Source organism: Agelaius tricolor, unplaced genomic scaffold, assembly GCF_023055355.1.
Source record: "Agelaius tricolor isolate 1412-34295 unplaced genomic scaffold, bAgeTri1.0.p SCAF_6, whole genome shotgun sequence".
In the NCBI taxonomy this organism is placed as follows: Eukaryota; Metazoa; Chordata; class Aves; order Passeriformes; family Icteridae; genus Agelaius; species Agelaius tricolor.
Genome location: NW_027269266.1, coordinates 32429107 through 32444049, shown reverse-complemented (window position 1 = coordinate 32444049; position 14943 = coordinate 32429107). Strand labels below are relative to the sequence as shown.

The 14943-nt window shown below is 39.5% G+C and overlaps 1 protein-coding gene across 1 annotated transcript in view; it reads left to right on the top strand.

Moving 5' to 3' along the window:
• The window catches only part of JAZF1 (JAZF zinc finger 1), a 190533-nt gene that overhangs the window by 100412 nt on the left and 75178 nt on the right, over positions 1-14943 (top strand). Inside the window, exon 2 of the mRNA XM_071429253.1 lies at positions 4532-4604. Coding sequence (XP_071285354.1) covers positions 4532-4604 — 73 coding nt within the window. The remainder of the gene's footprint in view (positions 1-4531; positions 4605-14943) is intronic.

The following is a 14943-nucleotide window of genomic DNA, read 5'->3' as shown; positions in this document are numbered from 1 at the left end:
GCATCTATGTGCAGTCCTGTGGTACAAGAGTGAACAAGTTATTGACAACTCTGTGAAAGTTTTAACTTGTTCTTATGTTGGGACATTTTGAGAGGGGAACATAACAGAGAAAGCAGTTGAGAGCGATGGAGGGCAGGATATATGGGAAGAATTGCAGTTAGAATGGGGCAGGAGAGAGGAAAGGCACTGTCTGAGGCTGGGCAGAGGAGGAGGGAATGGAGGCAGAAAGGAATGGACTGGTGGCATTTTTAGACAGTGAGAAAAAAGCTGGCAGTGGTGGGCCAAATGTGCATGGGCCTGGATAGCACAGCCATGCAGGTTTTAGGTGGATGCAGAGGAGCTGCCAGTGTGCCCCTTCATGTCCCTCCACTGGGGAAGGGCTATGCCAGGGCCCCAGGGCTGCTGCCACTTGTGGCACAGCTGTTTCTCCTCTCTTCTGCTCTTCTCTGAGGGCCTTGCTGTGGCCCCAGAACACATTTATGTGGGGTTTTTTTATATATTATAGCTGAGGAAGAGAAATAGTACCCAGCAGTGTTATGTGTAGAGTTCCTGCTGCAGTGCAGAAGTGAATGCAGCATTCTCATGACTGGCAACCCAGCACCTGGTTGCAAGAGGAATAAAAATGTGTCAAGCATTCTAAGTGCTAAATTCATACAAGATTTTTTTACCATTGCTTGGATTATTTTGTGGAATTGTTATATGCAGCATACTTGACTTTAAAAACTGTGAAGTCTGATACATGGAGGGGGGAAGGACAGATAGATCAGATAGAATCTGCATTGTGCTCCTTATGTGACAGGCAGCACCTACTGAGAGACAGGAATCTGCTTTCTCCAGGTGCTAGCAGGCAAATTGCTCTCTGCTTTGATAACACACTCCCACAAAAGTTATGGGGCTTTTGGTTTTTGTCTTTGTATTTTCATCTTCAGCTGGTGTTACGCGGAGCCACTGGCAAGCTGCAGGAAGGGTGGTCTAATGGACTCTCCATTAGAGCCTTTCCTTGTCCTCTCCCACTGATAATGTGCAGCACTCTGACGTAAACCAGCCCCAATTTTGTCTCCTTCAGTCACAGAAACTGTTGTTTGTAGGTGGAGGTTAATCCCATTTAAGAACTGGATTAGCAAAGACATAGTCATTTAACCACAGATGCCTGAACTTGGGTTGCAGCTGATGCCTTACATTTTAGCTTTCACATTTTTCAGATTCTGTAATGCCTTAGTGTGTGACTCTGAACTTCATATAAAGTGTTAGCAAGTTCCCTTCACAGATAAAACAATTGTTAGACAAAACAAACCTTTTCCAGCCCAAGAACTAAGGACACCGTTGCAGCTTCAGGCCCAAAAACTAAAACCAGCAGATTGAGGAGAGCAATCTGGGAAGATAGGACTTCATAGCCTGAAGATATAATTGGACAATTAACCCCAATATGTAAATGAACCAAAACTTATAAAAGTGTGAAAACTCCTGACTGGTCGACCATTGTCTCTGTCTCTCTGCGAGCCTCTCAGGAGCCCTGGGCCAGTCCCGAGTTGGCAGACACCGGGGGGCAGCCCCGACACGGCCGACAGCGGGGAGACACTGTCTGTGTGTGCCCCGAGGGTGCTGAGGGCACCTGGGCTGGCAGGGAGACACTGTCTGTGTGTGCCCCGAGGGTGCTGAGGGCACCTGGGCTGGGGGGAGACACTGTCTGTGTGTGCCCCGAGGGTGCTGAGGGCACCTGGGCTGGCAGGGAGACACTCTCTGTGTGTGCCCCGAGGGTGCTGAGGGCACCTGGGCTGGCAGGGAGACACTCTCTGTGTGTGCCCCGAGGGTGCTGAGGGCACCTGGGCTGGGGGGAGACACTCTCTGTGTGTGCCCCGAGGGTGCTGAGGGCACCTGGGCTGGCAGGGAGACACTCTCTGTGTGTGCCCCGAGGGTGCTGAGGGCACCTGGGCTGGCAGGGAGACACTCTCTGTGCCCCGAGGGTGCTGAGGGCACCTGGGCTGGGCGCCTTTGCAGCACAAGAGACACCAGAGACATCGGTGGAAGAGAAAGGGCCGACTCTTAGCAGGGGTTAATCCAAGGTTTTATTAGGATCCCAAAGGAGCTCCTGCACCTCAGGGGGCTTCCTGCTGAGAGCCGGGAGATGTGCCAAGGTCACATTTAAAGGGAGGTGGAAACCAAAAGTAGATAACATTTTACCAACCAATAAGTGACCCTAAGGGATGGGTACTGGGGGATAGACATTTAGGACAGCGTATGGGGCAAGGCTTGGGGGGCTGACTCCCGGCCTCTGGCTGATCACTCGATGACTTGGACCGAAACTTCTGGATGGAGGGATGGGATGCTGAGTGATTGACAGAGAGCCAGGGTGGGGGTTTGGGGATGATCTCATCCCCAAAGAGGGAGAGGAATTACACAGGTAAAGGGAGGGGGGTACAGTCTGGGATAAACCATTTGGGAAAAATATGGGTATACAAAACAAAACTACTTTAGAGTATTACGAAATATAAAAACGCACTACAACAGACCATCTTGGGTAGAGCCATAGCCGGGCTCTTGGCCTGCCCAAGGTGTACCCTTCAAAGGCCTTTCAATAAACACCTCCTTTATTCCTTTAATTCTGCCCAGCCTCTGTTCCAGGTAGCCTCTCTAGGCATCACAGCAGTTCTCAAATAGTCCTGGCTGGGATTAATGCCCTGCAGACATTCTACATTGAGACAGTTCCATGGCAGGCCATGCACCACCAAGGTGTAAATTTAAGAGAGCTCACCAGGGCCGTAGTTGTATGCTTGGCCTGCTAAATGATGGTGGGTTTTATAGAAACAAAGGCAAGAAAAAGATCTGTGTATGCTGTGTGAACCTCACTTCCTCAGAAAAATGAATTAGACACCATGGGAGATCACTGATGCTTTGCTGTCTTTGGTGAGCTTCATATGGAGTGTGATGTGCTGGCAATTACTGCACAATTTCCCCAGGCAGCAGCAAGACCTTTTCCTCTTAAGAACAACAGGCTTGGGTTTGCTGATTGGATTGGCACTTGTACTTTTATCCCTCTTCACTGAACTTTCATAGAGTTACTTATCTCTTCAGGGATATATTGATAAAGGCATGTTAGCAAATCCTGCAGCCTAAGCTGTGCAGGAGCAAGTGTAAGGAGAAGGATTAGGACCAATCTGAGCTTTGAGAGGCAGACAGGGGATTCCCTTCTCCTTTAATAAAGACATTATCTGCTTCAGCAGTGGTGTGGGTGTGACAGATGCACAAACCCTCAAGCACCATCCCCGTTCAGTTCAGTTAAAAATCTTCCTTAAGGCACAGCAGCACAGAGAGATTCTAAAATAATTGTATCATATTTTAAACCCCCCAAAAACCACCAAAAGCAACTGAGCAAGTCAAACTAAGGTGTTTATCAAGATAATGAGTTTTTAAACATTAACAATGCTTAAAATCTCCGGGAGGAAGCAAGAACAGTCCAAAATATGGGATTTGCTTGGAGTGCCTCGTGCCCTTCCCCCCTCACCAAACACAAAGTAGATGGTTCTGAGAAATAAAAGATGGAGAGCAGCAGTGCTGTGGGGAGCCATTTGGTAAAGGCAGTTTTTATTCTTGATAGTTAAAACACAGAAGTTACACACAGAATTGCTTTTCAAGTAATGTATAAAACATGTTGTTAATGACTATAGTAATCTGCACAGGCAGGATGCACACTTTCCATTGGGAACTTTTGAAGACTATTTATGCTCAGCTCCTAAAGGTGCCTATCAACTTTGCAGGGCAAAGTTGTATTTGAAACTTCAAGTTATATTGAAACTTCAATATAACGCTGGGTTTTGGTATAAGAATGCTGTCTAAACTATGAACATATTCCCTTGGCTTTGGTTTCAAAAATTCAAACCAAAACTTCTTTGTTAGATAAAAGCACAACTTAACTGCAAAGGACAATGGAAACAGTGATTGAAAACATATTTTTTCATTTGAGCGAGAAAGTTAGCACTTGAGGGAATTTGGATGTGTTTGCTTCGGGGCTTTTGGTGGGCAGTGCTCTGCTTGGCAAGCATTTTGCTTCAAGAGTATTTTTGTATGACTTTTCTGACTCAGAGCTTCAGAAAATAAGCTGTAAAGAAGGGAGAGAACAAAACTCAGAGATGCAGAAGAAAAGTCTCAAGACCCAACAGATCTAATCACTCTTGGAACATCTTAAAATGATAAAATAGCTACATTAAAAAAGAAGCAAGCTTGAGCCATTTAACACTATAAATCATGGAAAGCAGTGAAAACTAGTATTTATGAGGGGGATTGTGAAAGCTTGTGTGACAGTTGGAAATGACATCACTGTTGATGTTTCAAATTCTTGGGCAAAGTAATGCAATACTGTGTTTATGAATGAATGAGTGAGTGATGGAGGTGTGCTAAGTGTACACTATGGATAAACTGCGTTGAGCTATTTTGTACCTCTTGTGTCCACTTAGGTTACTTTGCACCATTCAGTCCCCTAATTTCAGTGTAAATGCACAAAGCTGAATTCTGTGTATGTATTTCTTTATTCCAGATACAGACCCACGTGTATTAGAAAAACAAGAACTTCAACAGCCAACCTATGTTGCTCTAAGTTACATTAACAGGTAAGTGATTATTTTTCAGGTATAACTGATCTTGGTTTGGTATATACAATATATATTCTACCAAAATTGGCATGCTTATGGATGCACTCTTTTGCATCATGGGATATGACACTATCAAAACACCTGTTTTGGAAAAACAGTTTGAATTAAAATTTAACTAAATTTTTTTATGACTTTTGCATTGGGCACATGCAGCCCTTCAGCTGTACTGCTCAAATACTTAGGAATAAGGTTCTAGCTTTTGATGTTTTGGCTAAATCTCATGCCAAACAAGATAATTTTTCTTGGCTTAGTTTTCTATTTTATTGTACTTCACACAAGTGAGTAGAGAAAGATATCACTTATGATTGAAAAAAGCTCTATCTGATAATAGTTCAGTATATAAACTGATTTCTTACAGAACTTCAGAAGTTTTTCAACCACAATATATATCTTTAAAAATCTTGCTTACCAGCCCTGTATAACCTAAAACTTGAAAGCAATTAAGAAATTAAATCATTTTTAAACTACTTTTCTTAGTAACAGAGCCCCAGCTTTTCAGTTATTGACTGATGGTGGTACTGAAACCTCCAGGGTACTCCAGCATGGATTATTAATTTTTATGCATAGAAGACCAGTTTGCTTTTTTATTTTTGCTGTCTAGAGAATGAGATACAAGCTCATAACCCTATAAGCCTGGAAGATTAACCCAAGATTCAGTTTGCCATAGACTGAGTTGATTCAAACTCTCATGGGTCACACAAAATTTTTCTTTATAATTCTACTTCATCTTAAAAATGGGAAAAAGTGAAACAAAATCAAAAACCAACAAACTATTTAAAACACAAAATCCACTGTTTGACTTTCTATAATGTTTGCTGCAGCAAAAAAGTGTCAGTGGGTGTGTGGGGGAAGAATACTTCGAGGTATAGAATTAAGAACTGGTGTTCATTTGGTAAAATGACTACATTTTCTCCACTGCATGAGACTATGATTAAGAATAGCCAGTATTGACATGATTTCCTACTTGGCAAGTAACTCTTGTTCTTCCTGGAGACAGTCCGACTCCTAAAGCATATTTTGAAATTAGCCATGACCCTTTATAACACTTAGTTCTGCTGATCTCATTTAATGTATAAAACTTTTTTTTTCCAATATGTAGGCTTGGTATGCTGTTGTGCATGTTGGTATGTTTCCCTCTTTCCATCATATACTTGGGTGTTTTCTCTTTTTGCTTCTGTGGTTATTTTACTTAATGTGAGAGAGGAGAAAGGTTTTGGTTTTGCTTTTTTTTTTAATTAGGGAAAAGCTGTTTTTAAGAACACATACTTGACCATGGGACTTGTTTTAAGACAGTGGGACTTGATCATCCAGTTTGGAATCAGACTAATTTTAAAGTAGTCTGAATGTGATAACTCACCTAGATTTCATTATTTTGGTACCCTTTAAACAGAGTTCTGTGTAACTGAGACAGTTTTAGTTGCCACATATTTTGTCCAAACTTTCTTACCCTGTCGTTTCTGAAAAGTAATCTGGAGAACTGAACTGTGTTGTTTGTATAGTAAAACTGAATCTGAATTGACTTGTGCTTGAACCAGCTGCTATTTAGCTGCTCTTTTAGTTGTATTTTAATTTTTTCCAAAGTGCTAGTATCTTTCATTGAACCACCTGCTCTATGCAACTCAAGCTCTTGGGGGAGCAGCAATATCCATTACAGTGCAAGACATGCCTTTCTATTTCCCACTACATATGCCAGAGCTGAGTTCTGCTTTGTTGTCCCAGGCTATGAACTCAGATTTTGTAGCCTAATACATGTCATAAACATGTTGCATACTGTTAGATATCAAACACCAGATACTGCTGCACTTTTTTTAAACCCATGCTTTTATGGCTTCCAAGTGGAACTGAACTTAGCTCAGTTCCTGCTGTGAGTTACAGACCTTAAAACAATCTTCCTCTGTAAGCTTGTATATTCAATATGTTCTGTGTGGGCCATACAGTCCTTGTGGAGCCTGGGAAAATAGGGACAGCTGATTCTCAGGGACTGCCAAAATTGTATGATAAGATGTACAGTAAATATATGTTGTGGTAGAAAGATTAAATGGGTGTGCTTTATGCTCTGCCCATTGCCCTGTTGTATGGTGGCTATTATGAGCTAAAACAAAACATAAATCTGGGTTGTCTGGCTTGATAGCTGGGAGGATAAAGTATCAGTAAAACAGATAGTAGAGAGGGAAGAGTACCAGAGTCTCTGTTTACAACTTGAACATACTCTCATTTCCATTTCCCTTCTATCCCTGGTTATTTTCTCAGGCATATTATTTTGGCAATACTGTTTGAGCTCTGAAGCTCTGAAACAACCCTCAGATTGTGGATGTCTAAATCTGTAAGGCTCCAACTCCTTCTCGGCTGGAGATTTACTGCCATTACAGCTTTCAGTAACTGCACACAGATGCTGCTTCCATAGTGTGTGATCCTCATGTAGACAGATAACATTCCTTTTAAAATGGGTGGACAAAATATAAATTATGGGTCATAACGGTTTGTTACTGCTACATCAAACACTTCCTTCAGACACTGACTGAATTGTCACAAATCCCTTTCTCAGACAAAGTTTAGTGTAGCCTTAGTGCAGTCCCCAGTACTGATGGCTATTCCCTGCTTTCTTCTGCTTTGGTTTCTTAGAAGTCAGAATTGGAATCAATAAAAGACACACTACAGCCAAAGCAGATGCAGTTAATCTGTTTCCGTCCTATAAATACAGGAGAGGTTTGTCTGCAAGGAGTTCAGTGGTGCTACTACAGGAATGGAGTTCTGGCTGTGATCTGTCAGTAGTTGCAAATGAGCTCTTGGGCCAACATCCTCCAGTACTTTCTGGAGTCATCTCCTTTGTGGATGGGTCAGGACACCTTATATTTTGTATTGCATTGAAATGCAGTAGTTAGCCACAGTGATTAATATTGCTTACACTGCTACTTAAATGCAGGTTTTATAGCTTTAAGTTAATAAACATGACTATGAATTTTGCTTGGAGTTTATTGGAATCTGCATAGCATTCTTTGTGTCTCTGAGTGTGCTGGTGTGAGTCTTTAGAGGTGATGGCTCTCAAGGTTGCTCTGTTACCTGGTATTGCAGCATGCAGCCAAGGCTTTTAGCCTGGTGCAGTCTCATGGAGAGAGACTTCTCAGTATTCTCATATTTGAAAGTTTCTTTCATGTGGATACTGCTGGTTACCTGTTAATGAGGAGAGCAGCTGTTGTAGGAATGTTTGGGCTTTTTAGAAAACAGCAAAACAAGCATACCACTATTACTGGCACAAGTGAGAAGAAAACAGAGGCATGCAAATAATTCCTTTGTCTGAACAGGTAGTACTAAAAAAATGTTTATAATAAAAAAGCTATTATTCCCAACTTTAGTGGATGAAAAATTCTTTACAATTAAATTTTAATGGAGGTATTTCAACTTTTAGATTGGAAGTATCAGAAATAGGAAGAAAGCATAAATTATTGGAGTAAATTCCTTTCACCTTGATTATGAAGGGTAGGAGGTGCCATAGTAACATATATTATTGGAAACATATACCATAAAAAGAACAATTAATTCTGTATTTATTACAATTTCCATGAAATACATTTTTCTTAAATACAGTAATTGCTTTGTTTTAAAAAGTTTCATCCAGTTGGGGAAAAAAGAAAACTAGTATGCACCTACAACTGAAACTAAGCAGTCATAATTATATACTGTTTCTACTTCAAATTGCATAATGGCTATATATTAGGGAATTGTTGAAAATAAAGACTGTTGTAATCTTAAAGTCTTTTAAAATCTAGCAAAATGCTTTAATTACGTTAACCCCAGGTTCTTTTTAATAGTTTTTTTCTGTTCATAATTGAGGTCATAGAAGAAGGGGTATATAGTAAAATACATTTTAGGCATCAATCCTGCAAGCAGTTAGAGCAGACTGGTGAGAACATTTTCAGTGTTGCCTCTGGGCAGTCTGTTGAATGAGACTTAAATGTCTATAAATTTCATTCTCATGCACAGCTGGTACCACAAATGGAACCTATGATCAAAACTGGATGGCATTCTTAGACAAAGAACCCAAGATTATCCTTGCACATCTCTGAACCAATCTAACATTTTCGCTCCTCCATTCAGATTTTATTTTTAACTAACAAGATTTTGCCTCGCTGTTACCATTGTAAATTTCTATAGGCTTCAGGCATCTCACCTCCCCCCACTTCCCTTTTATTTCTCCTGTCATTGACTGTAGACAAAGTTTTCTTACTTTGCTTCCTTTTTTTAATACCATGAGAAGTAAAATCAATCATTTCTGTGAGCATACACGTTTGTGAAAGAAATTAATTGCATGTAAAGTTCTGGCCACTGCAAACTCTCCCTGTGTCTTGTCCAGCTTGCTATTACCTTTTTTCCTTTTTTTTCCAGGAGTAAAACAAACAGCCAATACCATAGGATTTAATGATTATTTATTTAATGATTATAATAATCATTATTATAATATAATGATTATTTATTTAATGATTATTTATTATTTGAAAGCTATTTCAAAAAGTGAAAGTATAACATTAGGTAATGTTATATAACATTTAGGTAATGTTATATTTAGTATGCACTAAGTTACAATGCAATAACAAGAAGGCTGGTTTTGGATTTGTCGCAATGTACTTTGACTACATCTGTGGGATTTTGTTGCCTGGAATCAGAAGAAAACTTTTGCAAATAATGTTGAAGTGGTGATATAAATAGCTGTTCTTTAATGAAAGCCTTCAGGTGCACAAAATACACGAATATGCACATGTGGCACAGGATTTCTATGATTTTTATAAGGTTAATTAATTAATATATCTAGCAGGTACAACCAATAAGGGACCATTTTCCCCAGCAACCCACCCTTGGATCTGCCCCTTGGAGTTGCTCTAGGGGGTTCCTTGCCCTTTATCTTGTTATGTCCCTCAGGTGTTGGTGTAAAACAAAATGTCTATGTTAGAAATACTCTTCTTGAGAATAAGACTAAACAGAATTTCAAGAATGTGTTAGAAAAGGCTAGCTATTGTTCTCAAGTGTGAGAAAGGCTGAGAAAGTGTTAAAAACTATACAACCATATATTAAAAATCTATAAAGCTACAAATACATGAAAAAACTAAAAATCTTTAGGCATCAGTTTCTTAGCAGAGCATCCAAACCATGTGATACTGCAACACATTGTACTTTTCGTGTGGTTCAGGCCTGAGAGATTTTCCTGGGGTAAACTATGAGCAGCAGTTGCACAAGAAGCTGATGAAAGACTGTATGCTCTTGGAGGTCATAGCCCATGGCTGGATGTGCCATCAAAGTGCTCTGTCAAGAATTTTCTCAGCAGCAGTGGAATTGTTGTTGCTTCCTTTTTTTCTAAGAGCACAAGCATGAAGTTGTTTGAGTAATTTGTGCATAATTTGTGGGAGACAATTTTGTTTTCTCCCCTTTGATTCCCTAAGAGTGTTTTAATCTTCAGACTATTGATTAGTTTGGGGTAGGATGTAGCTTCTCTTCCTGGCATTTCTCCTCCTTGCCTTCTGATGCCTGTGTACCATCACTGTAATTGCTGCTGGGGCACAGTTTGCAATGAAAGTCAAGAGCATGGAGAGAAATATGTTTGTTTCTCCCTTCTTGCCATCATAAAAAATACTTTTGCAGAAGGCATATGGAAAGTGAAGTGATTCTGGAACGGTGAGCATCTTTCTCTAAAATAACTATTCCCTGCAATAGTTATTGCAATAAGCGATAGATCAAGCTTCAAGTCTTTCTAATTAATTCAGGCACGATATTTCCACTTTGAAGTTGTATCATTGATGGTACATAACAGATTGAGACATGCTACCAACAAATATATAAAATTTGAAACTGATTTTTTGATCTCAGAATAGTTAATTTCATTTTTTTTTGAATGAGCAAAAAGCAATTTTTTTAAAGGTATAACTAAGAACCCATCCTCACTTTTTTTAGTGTAGCATACACTGTCTTAAATCTCATGCCATGATATAGAAACAGAAGGGTAGAGACAAGGGAGACTTTTCCATTTCAGGACTTCTATTGTAGATGAGTTTTTCTGCATGGAACATATGAGCCTGTGAATCTGTTGAAGTATTGCTATATCACCTGTTGAGACTTGCTACATTTTATAGTGCCTAAGTACCACAGTTCTTCTTCTTCTTCGTCTTAAAATTTAACTTTTCCTTCCCATAACATGTTACTGTCTCATTTGAATTGAATATCCCAACTTTGTAAAAGTGCAGTGATTCCCTTGGATTGTTGCTTCTCAAGTCACATGGAAGGTGCATGCCAATGCTTCCAGTAGCTGCTGGATTGAATGCATGTGACAGGATACAGAAAGAAAAGGATCAAAGTAACATATCAATTGCCAGATAATATTTTTCTGTGTAAGCCTATTTTTAAGTTAACAGTGACCAAGTAGATCATATGGTTTTATTCATGTAGCCATATCTTTATGCTCTGCTATTTGACTTGTTCTGGAGATGGAACAAGACAAACTTCAGATGATAATTCAAACAAGATGTGCAGAAATGAATGATAGTTAGGGTAAGGGGAATGCCTTTTGGTTTGGAAGGATTTATGGAGATGGTTTTGTTTTCTCTTTCTCTCTTTACCAATTTCAAGCTAAGCAAAGCTGAAGATTTATATGATGTACAGCTCTTCTATTTCATGTCAGCAGTAAAGATCAAAAAGCAGATTGGCACTTTGAGGAAAAGCCTTAATGCCATGCCTTGAAATAAAAATTACATGGTAAATTTAAACGTAGGGCACTGAAAGAATGTGTCATAGTTGTGGGGTTGATTTTTTTTTTAATTGATAGGGAATTAACTTTTTTATGGTAATTTTTCTGTGCAAGACTCGGGATTTTTCCTTTCCTTTTCTTTTCCACCCCATGAATCTGAAGTGAAAGAAGCACTGCCAAGTCAGCATCATTTCTTGCAAGTGCATGTGTGCACACCTCAGTGTAATTCAGCTACCAAGCACTAGAGCTGTCAGTATAAGTCCTCAAGATTTTCAGGATTCTTGTCTCTATTGGTATTTCTTCATCCTTTGTCAACGTGGCATGCCAAAATTGATGAAAAAACCATCTTGTCTTCCTGGCACTGTTTTTTGTCTTGGCCAGTTCCGTTTCAATTCCCAGCTTTCTGCATAGGTCTCTTGCACAAATCACTGCATTTAGCGAAGGGGAAGGAGAAATACTTTATTGTCTCTTGCTTTAAAAAGGAGGGCATTTGATTTCTGGGATGTTTAAATTTGATCCTAAGCAGTAGTAATGTTCTCAGAACGGCCGTGTGTTGGCTTCACAAAAAACTGTATTGAGATATTTTGCTGTCAGCTGTGTGGGCTAATAAGGCTCTCAGTGTCTATTTCTCTGTGTCATACCACAAGGTCCTAATTCTTACTAGACTCTGGTAATAACATATGTTCATTCTTTATATTGCAGTTACCTAACATGCTTGCACAGCTATTTGGAAAACACATTAATGTGCCCAGTTTCAGATCCTCTGCAGAGATAAGAACTTGGAGAAACTATTATGCTTTGATTTATGAGTGAAGGATGAGCAAAAATTTTACAGTTGTGATTAGTTTTCTTTTCAAGTACAATCTGAGTTAAAATGGCTGAAAGGAGTGGCTGTTCTTCCTGTCTCTACCATTTAGAAAAATGGCTGACATACACAGCTAGTTACCTCCTATCCTGGTACATTTATTTTCTTTAAATTACCAGCAACAAAACATTACGTGCACAGGATTAAATTACAGAATGAGTAGATGACTCTAGGAAAGGTTCATGCTGTCCAGTGTTTTGCTAAAAGCTTGTCATGACAATCTTAGCTACATGTGATGACTTGCAGATTGGTAAACTTGCTGTCCCTGGAATCCCAAAGCAGCCCAGACCAGCTGCTGGTTATTTTCATTGACTGTGGCCTGATTTTTTATGAACCTAAAATTTACTTATCACTGACCTTGTGTATAAAAGTAGTTGCACTTCTTTGTCTAATTTCACTGATTTAAAAACTTAACAATATTTCATTGTAAAACTGCCTAATTTGATTTGTTGCGAAAAAGCACACACAGGATTAATCTACAGAAAGATTTAAAATTAGATTTTCAAATAAATTTGATAGTTCAAAATGCAAATTATTGAATTACTTTTTCTTCCTATGTTAGTTTTTAGTTATGTGAGCACATTTTGTATTCTTAGATTCATTCCAGTAGTGAATATCCCACTAATTTATTAAAATGCAACAAACCATATCCATAATTCCTAAGGTGTCTAAAGATGCTTGATGTTTTCCTCTCTTCTCCTTTGTTCTCATTTTTGCGTGTAGCACGTCCAGGTAAGGGCTCTTGCGTGTAATTTGTAAAGTCTTGCTAGTGCTCAGTGAGGAATGGGGCCTAGAAACATAAAGGCCACGTAGCAAACATGAGTTGCAGCACAAAGTTTATATATTGTCATAGACAATAAAAGTAGGGCCACAATTTGGAGGTTGCATGCCAAGGCTGTCCAAGTCATGCTTTAGGACAGCCTGTAGCCTAGACTAGAGATTAAGTGCAGATGAGAGAATATTCTTAGTGCTTAGAGAACTTGGCTCGTGAGGAAAGAACATTGATGTCATCTTCCGCTACGTGAAACCTACTCCAAAGTGTTACTCTCAGCCTTAATTTTCATTAAATACGTTTGCGGTTGGCTTGACCTCTCAATTTGATTCTGATCCAGGGAGAAAATTTTATATCCTGCAAAGATACATTCCTTATCCCACCACTTCCTCTGCAATGCTCCAGTGCCCCAAGAAATGGAGACCAGGTGGAGAGCTTGACAGAGTTGGTTTCCTCTCTTATTGAGGCCAAGGGTGCATTTAGCAGGTCAGCAAGGGAATTTTGGAGTCCACCAGTAAAATGCTTTTGAAAGAGGGTTCTCCTAGGTCTGACTGGAATAGCACAGGTTATAGCAGTCTTCAAGCACAGTCTTCAAGCACAGTCTTCAGTAGAGAGCTGAAAGGAACCTGTATTGTGCACTGGAATCCTGACTAGGCTTCATGCTAGAACAAAATGAAGGTCAGAACTGAAGCCATCTGAAAGCAGCTGGTGGATAGAAAACATAAGCATGAAAGAGAGCAGCGAGGGTATACGTTATGATAAGGAATTAGTGAAGCTGGACTGCCCTGATTGTGAGCAGGTATTATATAGTAAAGGAACTTTTAATATGATGAAAACGAGGAAAGAAGAAAAGGTTCCTTTGGCTTTTGGTTTTCCTTTGAGGCTGCTCTCCTAAACTTGTAAAGTGCTGAGAGGAAGGAGCCCTGGCACATCATCTGTGATTTTTGTTTAATCTACGTAATTTTGCCAAGATAGTATGGTATCATGTAATCAGAAAATAATTTTTAACAGTGTAGAGACAATAGGCAAAATCATAGGGTTTCCTGAATTTTTGTTTTGAATGTAAAAACAGAGAAGGGATTGCTCTGATCTTTCCCTTGGATTTTTCTGAACCATCTTGTCCAGAGCTCAAACAGTGAACACAATTTACACGGCTGTAGAAGCGAGAACTTGCATGACGAAGTAGAAGTAAAACCCTGAAACTGGTGCAAATACATGGGTTTTTTCTGATGTACATCTGTTGAATGTGTTTGTGAATAGAGTTGCCTGTCTTTGACCTCTGAAAGTCTGAAGTCTAATTCAATGCACTTAAACAATAGTTGTGTATGTTACATAGTACACATTGTTGAAGTAACTTATGTTGGATTACAGTGACCTGAAACGCTCAAAAAGGCTTGCTTGGCTCAGCAAACAAATTCTATTAAAAGGAGGCTTTATTTAATTAATTTGGCTCCGTTATAGTACAATTAGTCAGGCTGATTTAGTACTTTCTGAGTCTTGGTTTCCCTGAAGCAGTACAATTTTGCAGACTCTAGATTTCTTGTTCCAATTTTTCAGAGAACCGAGAAAGGTTTTCTTTCATTGTCAGTGTTGGGGGTTTGTTTGTGGAGTTTTGTTGGTTTTTTTAAATCAGGCACAAGTATTTCCCCAAGTGGTATATGAGGACACAGGCAGAGATGGAAACGATTACAGCAGTAATTCCATCTACAGGTGTAGATGGGCTACAGGGGTAGTCACTGCTGATTTATTTATTGATATTTATTGATTTATAACTGTCCTTGATTTATTGAGGAATTGTTGTGGGTTGGCCTTGCATGAGTGTTTAGTATCTAGTAATTTCTAATTAGAGTATCTTTTGTAATGTATGAGCAAGACATCATAACAGAGAGGGATATAGTTGTGGGTTGTGGATTCTGGATGGAGGTGCAAA